The 15,679-nt window shown below is 44.3% G+C and overlaps 3 protein-coding genes across 3 annotated transcripts; 2 read left to right on the plus strand and 1 right to left on the minus strand.

Annotated features, from left to right (window-relative positions):
* The first annotated feature begins 47 nt into the window (after positions 1-47).
* Positions 48-2,909, plus strand: LOC1275041 (protein O-mannosyl-transferase TMTC4). The gene is made up of 3 exons (XM_061645235.1): positions 48-365; positions 431-2,038; positions 2,126-2,909. The coding sequence occupies exons 1-3, from the start codon at positions 333-335 to the stop codon at positions 2,549-2,551; spliced, it is 2,067 nt and encodes a 688-aa protein (XP_061501219.1). The 5' UTR covers positions 48-332; the 3' UTR covers positions 2,552-2,909.
* LOC3290820 (uncharacterized) lies at positions 2,896-5,902 on the minus strand. Its single transcript, XM_558380.5, has 4 exons — positions 5,040-5,902; positions 4,443-4,969; positions 4,280-4,372; positions 2,896-4,216 (listed from the first exon to the last, which is right to left on the minus strand). The coding sequence occupies exons 1-4, from the start codon at positions 5,778-5,780 to the stop codon at positions 3,724-3,726; spliced, it is 1,854 nt and encodes a 617-aa protein (XP_558380.5). The 5' UTR covers positions 5,781-5,902; the 3' UTR covers positions 2,896-3,723.
* Positions 5,903-10,341: 4,439 nt separating this feature from the next.
* Positions 10,342-15,670, plus strand: LOC1275042 (dual specificity mitogen-activated protein kinase kinase 4). Its single transcript, XM_314266.6, has 5 exons — positions 10,342-11,122; positions 11,258-11,982; positions 12,081-12,221; positions 12,309-12,394; positions 12,476-15,670. Exons 1-5 carry the CDS (start codon positions 11,089-11,091, stop codon positions 12,666-12,668), a joined length of 1,179 nt encoding a protein of 392 aa, XP_314266.6. The 5' UTR covers positions 10,342-11,088; the 3' UTR covers positions 12,669-15,670.
* The last annotated feature ends 9 nt before the right edge of the window (positions 15,671-15,679 follow it).

Below are 15,679 nucleotides of genomic sequence, written 5' to 3' on the forward strand. Positions count from 1 at the left end.
TATGACAACATTATGCTATTGGTTCTGATGTGTCAAAACTTGTTAACGCACTGTGCACGGCAGAAACAAAAGAACCCGTGAGCTTACCTGTATGCGGCACCTGCTTGATGCTTTTGATGACAACACTGCTAGCGATCGAAAACAAACAACGCACAGAAACGCCGGGATGGAAAACCTTTTCCCTTGAGCGAAACGTTCCCAGCTCCTTGGTGTTTTAGTAGTGTGTGTGTTCCCCTCCCTAGTTGCGCAAAAACAAGATGATCCTACTCGACTGATAGCCTTAATCGGACAAAACGCTCATCCCCCGTTGCCATCCATCCCCGGTACCGGTAATGTCTTCCTTGCGCCAACAAACCGTCGCACAGGTAAGCAGACATCATCCGACAACCGACCGTATTCCGATCGCTAATGTCCCTCCTCTCCTTTCCAGTATGCGCTGCTCGTTGCCGCCTCGCTCCTCGCCTACGGTGGCTCACTGTACGGAACGTTCGTGTTCGACGATTCGGCCGCGATCGTCAAAAACATGGACGTGCGCAATGTGGCCACCCCGTTTCGCGACCTGCTGCGGCACGACTTTTGGGGCAACAACCTAACCGACCCGACCAGCCACAAATCCTTCCGGCCGCTGACCGTGCTTAGCTTCCAGCTGGAGAACCGGCTGCTAGGACTGAACGCCGGCCACATGAAAAAGGTCAACCTGGCACTGCACACCCTCATCTGCCTGTTGGTGTTTAAGCTGTATCAGGTTCTGTGGCGTGATTCGGGCCAATTCCGTACCCCGTTTTGGGCCGCCTTCATCTTCACCGTCCATCCGATACACACGGAGGCAGTCGTGGGAATTGTAGGACGGGCCGATCTGCTGGCCGCCATCGGATACCTGACCGTGCTGCTGCTGTACCAACGATGGCTAGCGAGCGAACGTCGCTACAGGGCGGTCGTGTATGCGGGACTCTTCCTGCTCACCGTGCTCTCGATGCTGTTTAAGGAAACGGGCATGACCGCTCTTGTTGCCTGTGGGGCGATAGATTTGCTAAAGCGCATCAATTTCCGAGTTCCCTTGGCAGAGTTTTTCACCGTGCATAGGTCCCGGCTAGGTCGGGTGTTTATCCTAGCCTGCCTTTCCCTAGCAACGGTTGCTCTGCGCCTATGGATAATGGACTTTGAAAGTCCCCGGTTTCATCGAATGGATAATCCGATCGGAGCGACCAACAGTACCATCTCGCGACTTCTCTCCCAGAGCTATCTTTACTGGCTAAACAGCTGGCTGTTAATTTGTCCCGATTGGTTAAGCTTCGACTGGGCGCTCGGTTCGGTCCCCTTGCTGGAAAGTGTCGCCGACTATCGCATACTGTTTGTCGTTCTGTTTTATGCCGCCATTGCGGTACTAGCCTTCCGTTCATGTGAATCCAAATCGCGGGAAATCATCACATCACTAGCATTAGCCATCGTTCCCTTTCTTCCGGCGTGCGGGCTCGTACGGGTCGGGTTTGTCATTGCCGAACGGTTGCTCTATCTTCCCTCGGTTGGCTTTTGCTATCTGGTTGCAGTAGGCTGGCGACGTTTGATCAAACGCTCCGTTGCTTTCTACATCCCGCTGTGCCTACTTTGCACCATGTTTATCCTGAAAACACAGTCCCGTGCGTACGAGTGGACGTCGGAAGATTTACTGTTCCGCTCGGCACTGCGCGTTTGTCCGCACAATGCGAAAGTGTACTACAACATTGCCCGGCTGGCGACGGATCAGGGCGACCGTGCAACGGCCTTTACCTTTTATCGCCGTGCAATCGAGCTGCATCCCGAGTACGAGGCGGCACACATGAATCTGGGCAATCTGTACCGCGAAACGCACGAGCTCGACCGGGCGGAATGGCACCTGCGCCGGGCGATCGAAATTCATGAACCGTTCCCTTCGGCCTGGATGAATCTGGGCATTGTGCAGGCGGCACGGAAGGATCATGACGCCGCCCTGACGAGCTATCAGCGTGCACTGCAGCTGAAGCCGAACTATGCCAACTGCCTGTACAATCTGGGCAATTTGGTAAGTTTGTGGTGAAGTAATTGTAGAATTCGTTAGGTCACATTATTTACACCTTTTTTCTCTCTCGCTCTCTCTTTATCTTTGCAGTACATTGACAAACAAAACTCCTCCATGGCGCTGCGTTACTGGCGGGAAGCGATACAGCAAAACCCCCGACACAGCAAAGCCTGGGCCAACATACTCGCACTGTACGACAATCGGGGCCGCACGGAGGATATTATTCGCACGTCCGCCCTGGCACTGACCTTCCTACCGAACGATACCGCCATCCTGTTTACCCGTGCCAATGCGTACGGCAAGCTGGGCCAGTACGAGACGGCCGAATCGCTGTACCATCAAATCATTGCCGCACGGCCCGACCACGCCGTGTACCGGGCGAACCTCGGCGTGCTGTATCACCGGTGGGGCCAGCGGAAGGCGCAGGCAATCGAGCAGTACCGGGCAGCGTTGCGGCTGGATCCGAATTTACGCAGTGCCAAAGCGAACCTGCTGAAACTGATGGACGCGACGTAGGCGGGCGCACCAACGCGTAGACTGTTAACTGACTGATCAAAGGGCGCGATCACTTTTATAACGCAAGCGATGGTCTGTTTACTAGGTATGGACAATATTCCATTATTTATTACTCTCGGCGTAACGCGGTGGAAACGTTTTCCTTCATTTTATCCTTAACGCATATAAGATATGACTTAAAACGCGAAACGCCTGTAAGATACACGTACTCTGATTAACGTAATTTTAACCATTCTGAACACTTCGAGAAGCAGTGCATATCGTACGCGGAACCACGGAGCAAGCAATAACTTATACAACGAACGAAAGGAAAACTCAGCGAAAAGTAAATATAATCAAGTGAATTTTACACATATAACTCGTAGTTCTAGTTTATTTCATTTCCTATAGCGTTCTGAGCGTCTACCAATTTATTTATAAAGTCTTTGCAATTCTTCATTTAGGACGTGATTAGTGATATCGCGTGAAAGTGACCATGATTTTAGTAATTCAGTGATAGTAGTTCGAATTGATCGTTTGAATCATTTACTGCAATGAAACACTGCGGTCTTACGATTGCAAATTCGGCGTCTAAAAAGGGGAACTGTGATTTTATACACTTCCAGGCTTGAGTGAATACACGAAAAACGGACTGATTATCCAGTTCACGTGTTAATACAAGTTACAAAAACCTCTAAAGGCAAATTATAGAACGTGTTGTCTTATGAAAAAATAATGGAAAGTTAAGAAATCAAATGCTCCAATGGTTTAAATTTACTATTCCTACGTTTGATTTCATATCAATTATCTTTTGCCATTTTTGCCAAAATATACTCTACCTCTATTTACGTGAAATGCTTCCCCAATGCACTGGATCGACGTTCCTGGGCACGGGTAAAACCAAAACCAGTCATAGTCAATAGTCAAATTGTGTTCAATAGTCAAACCCATTATATGCTTATCACGGGCTAAATCGAAAACAGTTGTTGCGCCAATTAAGAAGATTAAAAATTTCATTAAGAATGCTTCACTTTGCACTAAAGTGTTCATTGGGGATTGGAATTTCATTGGGTCCAAATTTCAGGGCTCACTTTCACGCAATATCTAGTCATTGCTCACTGAGATGCGCATATTTACAGCCATTTTAACAGGTGCCTTATGAAGCAAACCCATCCAACTCATCATCATCATCATCATCGGTGCATTATCGGCTGGCCGACCAGCTCCACCAGCTCGTCATCGCCCGAGTCCTGTACTACCAGCAGATCATCGAGACCATCGCTTTTAATGATGTAATCGGCAAAGTTCACGATTGACACGTTTTCCAACTCTTCCGTCGTGATTGCCGCTGATGTTGCACTACCACCACCACCACCACCATTGTTGTGCACCATTGTCGTCCACTCGGTTGCTGCAATCAGACCGGGACCGGTGCCATGGTGATACGAATCAACCAGAACACCACCGTTGCCACTTGATTGCTGCTCGTCTTTGGATGCAATCAACTCGTCCTGCAGCTGTTCCGTGTAGATGACGTCCGTCGATTGCTGCTTACTGTTACTGTTGTTTGGCATTTCAATTTCGGACCCTTGGACGGTGCCCACATCGGTCTTGGTAATCTGATGTGTGTTGTAGTGGGTTTTCAAGTGGTGTGATTTTGTGAACCGTTTCCCACAGATCGAACAACTGAAAGGAATGCAAATAATGAGCTTTTTCCTTGTGCAAGAGCTCTAGTCCAGTGCTACCTACCAATACTTCTTTACACCAGTGTGTACGAGCAGGTGACTATTAAGAACGTGCGAGTATGAGAACGTCTTGTCACAATAGTGGCACGCATAAGGTCTGAAAAAAACAAGTGAAAAAGAAAGCATTAACTAACCCTTCGCTTTGCCGCCCCAATGTCAGAACTCACCGTTCACCCGTGTGTGTACGTTCGTGTTTCGTTTTGCTACCGAAGTCCGAGTACGCCCGTTCACAGTATTGACATTTGTACGGTTTTTGGCCTGTATGGATGCGCATGTGGCGCTGCAGCTCAAACGGCACGACGAACGATTTCTCGCAGTAGTCACACTTGTGTGGCCGATCGCCGCGATGCCGCCGCATGTGCGTTTCTAGCGCGTGCTTATGCTTGTACGTCACGTTGCACAGCTTGCAGACGAGCGATGGTTTCGGGGCGGACAGGTTGCGTTTTACGCGAATTACCGTCTCGACGCCGCTGCCGTCGGCAGCTGGCTGTGTTGTGACCGCCTCGATCGTGGGCTTCGTCTCGTTCGGTGTGTGTGATTTGCGGATGGTTTGTAACGTTTTCACACTGGCCGCGTTGGTACGGTTGGCGAAGGAATACTGTTTGCCATTGGAATGGGTGTTGGTGCTGTCGGGAGTCATGCTGTTTGTGGTCTTTCGTAGCGTTCGATCGGCAGTAGCCGTGTTCTGTACATGCTGTAAGTAATAGAAACATTAATCAATTCAGGTCCCACCCAATTCCTGCTAAAATGCAACCAATACGTACCATCACATCCACCGCCGGTTCTAACATCGAATCATCAGTTTCCGGTTCATTTACGACTTCAAACATATACTCTATATGATCGTTCTTCGTAGCCTCTGCACTCTCCATCGCCAGAGTGATATTTCCATCTAAGCTAGAATGATGCATCGGTTCAACCATCGCCATTGTTTCAGCTACCGAATTCACCGGTTCTTCCACGGGATCGTTGGCATTCCCGTTGAGAGGTTCCATTTTCATGTTTCCCGAGTTGAATATCACATCCTCCGCGCTATGGTGCACCAACTTCACGTCCAATCCGGACGGTGGTTTGTACGTGTACATCACACCGGAATCGAGATGTATTGCTATTTCATCACCATCGTCTGGATCGGAATGGACCGATTGTGCAAGCGTTGGTTGCAGCATCATATCGAGCTGCTTCTCTTCTAGCCCATTGTAGGAAAGGTACGTTTGCAGCACGACGCTGGAACTGGTGCAGTTGGCCCGAAACCGGCACGCCACATCGAGATCATCGACGCACTGCCGACAGATCCGGTTCGGGAGGCTATCGTGCGGATAGATTTCGACGTCCACGCACTGCATCACCTTCTCGGAGTAGGTAAGCTGGGTAGTTTGGTCCAGGTCGAAGATGGACCGCGTATCGTTTGACTGTTGCAAACATGTGCGGCAAATGGTGTGCAGCTCGGGATGAAGCTGGGGTGCCACCGTTTCGGATGGTTGCGTTTGTTTGTACGGAAACATGGTTTACCACTGCAGCCCGGGACACATTCTGCAAGACTTCTTGGTAAAAGGTGGAACGGTGTGCTTGTGTGTGGTACGACACGGCAGCGAGTTGTTATTGTTTTCATTTTGTGTATTTCCCAAGCATCAAATGGAACTGTCTTCGTGAGTACAGGGTGGTTATCAAGGTGGATTTAAAAATATCAGATCAAGGACCGTAAAGATATCAGGTCAAGTTATAAGCCCGTTTTGACAGCTAGGTGGAAGAAGAATCGACGAAGAAAACTGACAGTTAGTTTTCCGCTTTTGGCGAACGCTTCAAGTTCTCGAAGGAAAATTTCCATTTTAAATCACGGACTGTGTTCTAATCAACTAAAATATTCACCCAAATTGATCTCCACCAAATATTGACCATGCAAAACGTAAACAATCCATCAATACATATACAAGCGGAAAACCATCTGTCAAAATCGGAGCCCAGGGGGGGGATCGCCAAAAGCGCTATAACTACACCTCATTATACATTCCACCTTGTATCAGATGGTGGCCTCTAGTGCATTTTGACAATTCGTCACTTGACGTAAGGTCCCCAGGATTCAAACTTTGTTTACATTTACTAAATTTGTTCATATAATTTATCTACCCCTTTTTTCGAATAAATATTCTTTAAAAATATATTTTGGACTTTGCGAGTTCTTCTTAAACATTAGAACATGGATTAAAGTATGTTATTTTGTTTTATTCCGTGAATTTATTCTATAATCCATTGTGTTTTCGACATTTTTGGACATAAAAATTAAGAAAACATTATTTTTTCAATTTTCACATTGATTCCTTATTATCTACGAGCCGCATGGATAATTTACGTAAGATTATGACTCATACTCACATGATTTTAAATTTCGTGCATAAACAAATCATGAAATCTTTTGTTAATATATCTCATTTTTTCGATAAAATCAATAGACACACAAAAATGCACATAATAACAAGAACAGATTTCTCTATTTGCTAAGCTTTGTGTGTGGAAACCAATGGTTAACGGTTCAAAAATGACGTAAAGTCCCTCAACTATGGTGACCCCCCAAAGCAAGGTGGATTAAAAATATCAGGTGGTGGATTAGGGCCTTTGGGGGGTCGCCATAGTTGAGGGACTTTACGTCATTTTAGAACCGTTGACCATTGGTTTCCGCACACAAAGCTTAGCAAATATAACAGATTTCTTTGTTATTATGTGCATTTTAGTGTGTCTATTGATTTTATCGAAAAAACGTAATATATTAACAAAAGATTTGATGATTTGTTTATGCACGAAATTTAAAATCATGCTAGCATGAGTTCTAATCTCAAGTAAATTGTCCATGCGGCTCGTAGATAATGAGGAATTAATGTAAAAATTGAAAAAAAATAATGATTTCTTAATTTTTATCATCAAAAATGTCGAAAACACAAAGAATTCTAGAATAAATTCACAGAATAACACAAAATAACACACTTTAATGTATGTTTCAATGTTAAATAAGAACTCACAAAGTCCAAAATATATTTTTAAAGAATATTTATTCGAAAAAAATGGGGTAGATAAAATACGTGAACAAATTTAATTAATGTAAACAAAGTTTGAATCCTGGGGACCTTACGTCAAGTGACGAATTGTCAAAATGCACTAGAGTCCACCACCTGATATTTTTAAATCCACCTTGTCCCAAAGGCCCTAATCCACCACCTGATATTTTTAATCCACCTTGGTAGTTATTTAATTTTTTTATGCAATCTGCATTTACAAGGTTGTACGCGGCCGAGGGAGCGCGCTTTGTGTATTTTCTGCCTAAAATTATTATCGACATTTTGTATTTAAACTCTCGTATCACCGTTCTAGTTATAGCGATTCTTCAATATGAAACTATACAACAATACAGAGGGAAGCTATCAAAGCGAAAAAGCTTCACCGATTGGCTGTCCACCAACAGATCCCAAATAGCCCGAATTGCTTAATCAGCTCATTTTGGCACGCTAAAGATCGCTGCTTGAATTCGCCTTTTGCAGTAGATAAACAGCATCAAAGTTCTATGCGGGTCTTTCAAACAGCGCCTAAGCAGCTTCCTTATGCCACGGTGCCAGGGATTATTTTTCTTTGTGTTTTATTTTCAAGCAAGCGTCATCGATGAAATAAACAACAAGATTTTTTTCGTTTAAACACATATGTATATTTTTAATTTCTTTGTATTGATGAATTACACACAAATTTACACAATTTACTGATAATTCACAATCACTTCACTCAATATTCATTCTTCAATTAACGAATAGCTAGCTTGTGCAGCAGCAATGAGATGATTGCCGGCGTCAGTCTTTGACACTTTGACTAGAGCCACCTTGAACCGATGTCATGCATTAAAAAGCTATAAAGTTCCACCAAGTTCAGAACCGTTTCTTAACAAGCCTTCAAGTTCCATCATGAACCCTACACATAGTGCTAATCAGCCGCAAAGTTCCAAAGAGTACCATGTGCCTGTTAAAAAGCTCCATAGTTCCGCAAAGTACCGTCTATCTCTTAATCAGCCACAAAGTACGACATCGGAACGATTTTTCGTTAAACAGCCCTAAATCAGCTATAAAGTACGAGCTGGCTATTTGGGATGGCGCATCTAGCTTTATTACAATTTTTAAAATGCTCCAGTTATTTGACATCTGCTAAAAGAAGTCTTTTAGAATTCATTTTGAAAAGGGAGCTTGAGTCATTTATTGTCTTATTAGACGATGGAAAGTACCGTCATCTTTGTTTGGTAATTTTTCTATCAAATTCAAGCTTCGGCACAAAAAATCCTGCCGTACGTGTTATAAAACATGAGAATTTATCTGTCAGTTTTTTCATTCTTCACCCAATTTATTGATTTCGTGAGTTTTATCACAAGCAACCAAGAATTGTTTACTATTCACGTTGTTTTTATCAAACACCAACAATAAATTCAAATGCTTCTTTCGACATTGACAAAAAAAATCCTCTCCATAGCAGTTTTGACATTAGCATGTCGAATACCGATTTCCAGACCAGTGGTTATCTGTCAATATGACAGAAAAATACCAAACGAAGTTTACTGTACTCTACCTCGTCTAATAAGCCTATTTGACCCGTTTAGGAGTCGATTAGTGGATTTGTGGCACTTGAGAACATCTCAAGTCGGTCACATCTCTTTTTCGGTTGAATCGAAATCGTTACAAATGAAATGACTATTGACTCGGTTTGCGAATCACGTTAGAACAAAACGCTCTGGAACTGAATCGAAAATGGGCTGGATTTTTGAAATTTATTGAGATTGTGCTACTGATTAAAATATATTTTAAGCCGTTTCCATAAAACATCATCTACACATCTGAAAAAAGGAAACTTTTCATTCCTGTGTTCAAGGCAGCGGTCTAATGTTGTTGCGCGCAACATTGTTGCTAGGAAACATATCGCTGAGGTGGTCTATGAATGTTGCTGGCAACATTTCGCTTTGACATTGTTTAGCGTTAAAAATTAGCCAATAAACAGCTCAGAGTTTATTTTTTTATCATTCACTTGTTGAATAAAGTGTTGAAAAAATAAAATATACACCAAAAAATGTATTATAAATGCAAAAATTCCAAATTTAGCGGATATCAACAAAACGACACTGCTGCTGTGTCATTTTATACATGTTAGGCGGCGCTCTGGGACCAATCGAACGAGACAAACAAACACGACTCTGTTCGATAGGTGCTCTGTCAGCTGTTCGATGTCTTATAGACCTGTCATGATGCACTGCAATACGCCTTTCTTTTCGTCTCGAAAATGAAGCATTTTCATAGTTTAAATGAATATCCACCTACAGGGGGAAGATTCAACTCATAATTTACTAGTTATTCACATCTATAATAACATAGAAATCATTCAAATTTAATATTGAAAAATGTAAACAAACGTCCATGCCAAAACACATACAGTGCATACACATGGATTATGTACACACAATAGTTTAATACGTTTCAATCCTTTATATTTGATGTTATAATTGATTGAAAAGTTTAACAATAATTATTGATAGCTATTTTAAATATTTTGCACGCAATTTTAAGAAGAAAAAGAGACAAACTACGTAAACAAACTTAAAAATGTCCCAAATTGAATTCTATCTACTGTAGCTGTGAAGCGTTTGACAGCCAAGGTACTCACAGCACAGGTGGGTATCGAACATCACAGACAGAATCAACTGACATGTTCGACTCGACGTGTGTCTTGTTTGTTTGTTTGTGTCTGACAGTGCACCTCCATATGATTATATGGGTTTGTTCGTGTCGGATGTCGTGTTCGATTGCTGCTAGAGCGCCGGCTTAATCGTACTATGACCAAGGTAAATAGAAAATGTTGTTCAGGCAAAAATCAAATTGGTTTGAATTTGGCCGGCAACAGAGTTGCGCTAGTTGTCAAAATCCATACATTTTGCCAGCAACAATGTTGCGCGCAACAAGATAGACCGCTGCCTAATTGTCAATTGATGTGAAATGAATGAGCCTGGCCGACATGCATCTTTGTACAACTCAACAAACCCCGTCACAACTGTCAAACGTCAACGTAATTGTGCTACCTGGTATTCTAGAGCTTTCATCATCCAAGAACCACGAAACACGGGTAAAAGCGTAAAGTAAACTTCGGTAGGTGCTGGTGAAAAGAGAGAAAAAAATCCGGAAATTAGTGACCCATTAGGGAAAGTGTATCCAGCGCACTGGTGAAAGGTTGCTCGATGCAAACGAGCAAAGGCGAAACCGGTCCTGCCCGTCAACAAAGAAGAGTTTGCCCGTCCCTAGAACGCACGAGCTCGGGAACGAACATTTCCTCAGCTGTGTGGCATTAGCACGGGGGTACCGCCGTGCGTGTGTGTTCTGTTACCATCTACACCCGCACCCGCTGGAAAATCGTCTTGCAAGCGTCGAGTTACTGACCGAGGTTCCGATCCGTCGCTACATCACACGAACCCGCTGTCGTCCACCCTCAATCCGTCCTTCCGAGCAACTTGTGTACGCCACCACCCGCTTGGTGAATCAGGTGTGTGTTATTTATGGTGACGGTGTAGGCAACTGCAGGTGCCGTACGAAAATTCGTCCAAGCTCTGGTCACGGGAGCTACTACCACAACGGTGAAGGTGTATGTGTTCCAGTGAACGTTTTGCGTGCCCTGCCTTCGGTCGAAACAAGTAGCCGCCCTACGTCGTCAAGAAGTTCCAAAGTTGAAAGGCCCCCTGTAGGTGAACCATTAACTATTCACCAAATCGAAACACCCGTACACCGCTGCGCCTACTTCCTAGGACCAATGTCAGACGATCAGAGTTCACAATCCTCCCCAGGTAATACAGCGTGTGTCCGTGCGCGTTGGCACAGTCGGTCGGTCGGTCGGTCGGTCGTCGAACTGGTATCGAATGGAATTTAATCTCTCTCTCTCTCTTTCTTGCTGCTCACTCTCCCATACCTTCCACATCCAGCAACCACACCATCCTCAGCACGTCCCTTCATGCCACTGCCGCTGGAACTGAACGGCGAGCGAAGGAAACCGTCCAAAAAGCTCAGCTTCCAAGGATGCCAGGGCGGGCAGGCGCCGGTCATACCGGATCCGACGCGCGAACGCATACGAATGCAGGCGACGGCGGGCAAACTACAGATCGCGCCGAACCAAACGTACGACTTCACCTCGGAAGACATGATCGACGAGGGTGAAATAGGGCGCGGTGCGTTCGGTGCCGTCAACCGGATGAAGTTCACGCACACGGGCACGGTGATGGCGGTGAAGCGGATCCGTTCGACCGTGGACGAGAAGGAGCAGAAGCAGCTGCTGATGGATCTGGAGGTGGTGATGAAGTCGAACGACTGCAACACCATCGTCACGTTCTACGGGGCACTGTTCAAGGAGGGCGACTGCTGGATCTGCATGGAGCTGATGGACACGTCGCTGGACAAGTTCTACAAGTTTATCTGCGAAAAGCAGCAGAGCCCCATCCCGGAACCGATACTGGCGCAGATCACGTTCGCGACGGTCCGCGCGCTCAACTATCTGAAGGAGGAGCTGAAAATTATCCACCGGGATGTAAAACCGAGCAATATACTGCTGAAACGGAACGGCGACATTAAGCTGTGCGATTTCGGCATCTCCGGCCAGCTAGTGGATTCGATCGCACGCACCAAGGATGCCGGCTGCCGGCCGTACATGGCGGTAAGAAAGAGAGAGACTAAAGGGTGTGGGGGATACGTTACGATTAACCCCGGACCGGTATGTGTCTGTTTGCCTTTTCTTTTCTTTGTTTTCGACAGCCCGAACGCATCGATCCCCAGCGCGCTAAGGGCTATGACGTGCGCAGTGACGTGTGGTCGCTCGGAATTACGCTGATGGAGGTGGCGACCGGGAAGTTCCCCTATCCAAAGTGGGGCTCCGTGTTTGAGCAGCTTTCACAGGTACAGCGAAGGTGGAGAAAGTATGCAACAACGTGCAGGAAGTGTAAACATTGTTTTCTTCTCTTCTCTGATCGGCTTTCGCCTTAGGTTGTCGAAGGTGACCCGCCTAGACTGTCCACCACCTACAATGGGATGGAATTTTCGATAGATTTTGTAAATTTTGTAAATACCTGGTAAGTGCCATCACCGCATTTCGGCTGCCAGTTTCATCATATCTAATGTGCACCGGCACCTTCTTTGCTTCATGTTTTCAGTTTAATAAAGGACGAGCGCGATCGTCCCAAGTACGGTCGGCTGTTGCAGCATCCGTTCATTCAGCAGGCCGAAAAGAGTGACACAGACGTAGCGGCGTACGTAAGCGAAGTGCTGGAATCGATGGCCAACAATGGTATCACGCAGTTTACCACGGACCTGCCAGCGGAAGGTTGGAACGAAAGCTTCAATTAGGGTGTGAGCAGTGGGAAAAAAGTTACCCCGTTACGCAATATGCATAATACCTATTCGTTCCGGTAGAAACGTATCAAACGACGTGTAAGTTAGGTCGCATTTTGATTGTGCACTATCTTTTGTTTAAAAATTCCACCTCTCACTCTCTCCACACCTGTCCAAACGTTCTAGTCTAGTTTTGAAGGATACATTCGGCTTAGATTCGTTGCATTGTGCAATTACTATCGAATTTCCTACCTCTCTATTTCAGTTTATTCAGAAATTAAGCATGTAGAATTTGAAAAAAGATCCTTCAGAACCATTCGGTTTGCTCGTAACGGACTTAAACTATCAGCAACAGCAATGTTTTAACTCAAAATCCCAACAGTAAAATAAGGGCGCGGACAATAATGAACTAGAATTCTGGACAGCGAATTAGTGATTTTTTTTTTCATGGATACACAACATTGTGGCAATTCGGATTGATTTCTGATTAAGCATTCGTTTTTTTTAAGAAACAAAACACACGAGATTCTTTGATAGGTAAAGTAAACATAATTTAAAAGAAAAACGGACAAATGCGCAGGAATTTATCCCGGTCAGGAATAAAGGCAGATTTTGTTCGTAAACATTCAAACAACTACTACCATTCACTCACATACACAATTACAAATAATCAAACACACACACACAAAATTAGCAAATAAGTAGCAAAGCAAAGAAAAATTAGGACCCCTTGTGTAATCCTCATTTTGTTGTGCACCCCAGAACGCATCGAAGGAACCGGGACGATTTCTGGATGAGAAAGGATAAAACAGTAAAAGCTGATAACACGATGTGTAAACGTGGAAGAGAGTGGGAAGGGAAGGGAAAGAGATGAATAACATTCATATGTAGAACCTACAATATCCTACACAGTTGGTTGTTGTTAGTTGTTGAAAAGCGGGGAAAACAAAACGTAGGCAAAATGTGATCCTTTTGACTGGTTTTCATTTTTCTATTAAAGCCATTTTGTGATGCAATGATGAGATAAATGATAGTAGCGATTAGCAAACTGTAGCGTAATGGTAATGTGAGAGCAGACACACACAGAGGAAACGATTACTAAAACTACACCACTAATTATCTACTAAAAACCAAACAAAACGTTTAAACACGGATTTACTACCACTCACACAATAGACAGGAAACGTTTTCGCTAGCAGGAAACGAGTAGTAGCAGGTATTATAGTGTTCTAGCAGTAGTAACAGTAGCAATAAGGATAGCAACAGCAAGCAAAAGAAAACATGGCAAGAGGAACGATTTTTAGCAATTGTTTAAAAAAACAAAACAAAAATGATCCTCTCCATTAGTCCCGCGTGGCGCTGTGCTGGAGGGTAGAATATTACACTTTCTAACACTTTCTTCCGGAGTAACTACTTCAACACTAGAGTTCTGGCGCATTAGAAGAAAAAACATGACGAGAAAGAGCCACTATACTTGAACTGTACCGTTGAATGTTAACTGTGCTTTCATCAATCCTCGCGTTTTCTCTTTTAAATTTCAATACTAAATTTCCGTTATTTTAGCTAATGTTCCAAGTTCGATAGTAGAGAATGGTATTCGATCGAATCCACACAGACACACACACACACATACACACACTTGCACACACACACACTTAGTCAGGTGGGTGCGTTATTCGTTATAAAGTTCTGCAAATTGTCCTAACAGTCCTAGCGTAAGTGCACGGTTGGTTCAAGTGCGAGTGCTAGCACACATTTTCTACGCCTACTCTTTTTATCTACGCTTTTCTACTGTGGTTGCCTTATAAAGAGATATGTCAGTATGTCGTCGTCGCCGTCGTCTGTCGTTTGTAGTAAGCGTGTGCATGTTTGGAAACGGAAAAGGGAAGATCGCTAGGTAAAAAGTACCCGTGTGACCAACGGAAGCCGAATTCGGCCAAAGAGGTATCCTTGTGTTTTAATTTCTCGTTTTGCCATTCCTTTAATGATTTCACCTTTAGCAACACATACACACACATACATCCCATCCTAGGTATTATTGTTACCACCACCCACCCTCCCATGGATGTTGCGTTCTTTGGGCGACCGCGCGCGCTCAATACGTTTTGCAGTTGCACTACACGCTGCCAGGCTGCACACGCCGTGGGCAAATGATTCTAGCGCACTATATATTTACAAGGAAGTATTTAGCGTATAAACCTAGGCAACCAGTAAGATAACACACCCATATACACACATACACACACACACAACACGCAAGAGCTTTATCGTAGTTGTTTTGTGGCGAGGAATAGTGTAATGCATGAACAAAAAAAAAGGCAGGAATAAACATAAAGATAATACCCGGGGGGATCGATGATTTCAAAAATGAGATCGAAAGTCAGATTGTGGTAAGATTTGCGTAAGTTTTAACTGTGACATTGGATTTAGAAGGGTGCGGGCAGGGAGTGGGTGTGCGTTAAAAGATATGATGTATGAAACAAGTGGATAAAAAACCCCCCCGTTGTGTTGTGTGCGATAGCGAATGTCTGACATTAGTTATGCTAATAAGTAAGATGTATAATTTAGGGGAATTGTCCAACAATCGCAGCGCATAGCAAATCGAGAACTACTAACCTAGAGCGGGGCAAACGTAACTAAACAACCGAAGAAAAAATACACACCATTTGCGAACAATAATACAATTCTAACGGAAGCACACTTGCGCTAATTGAAAAGTAAATTAAGAATTTGTGAAATACGGATGAAATTTAAGGAAAAAAACGCACCACCACGTGTCCAATCGTCACCACATCAATACAGGAGCCGGAATGTGTTTTTTAGCAGAGCATAAGTTACTAAACACACCAATTAATGCATGCATATAGTGCCGGGGTGCAAGCGTACGTAACAACACAACGGTGCGTATTTCCGTGCAGGGAACTGTGAAGGAAGAAAATAAGGAAATTGAAAATAAAAACCACAACACCCACACTAAATACAAACACGCGGACTAAATACCTTGGCAGCTTACCAAACTTTGAAGT

The sequence above is a fragment of the Anopheles gambiae genome, chromosome 2 (assembly GCF_943734735.2).
Source record: "Anopheles gambiae chromosome 2, idAnoGambNW_F1_1, whole genome shotgun sequence".
In the NCBI taxonomy this organism is placed as follows: Eukaryota; Metazoa; Arthropoda; class Insecta; order Diptera; family Culicidae; genus Anopheles; species Anopheles gambiae.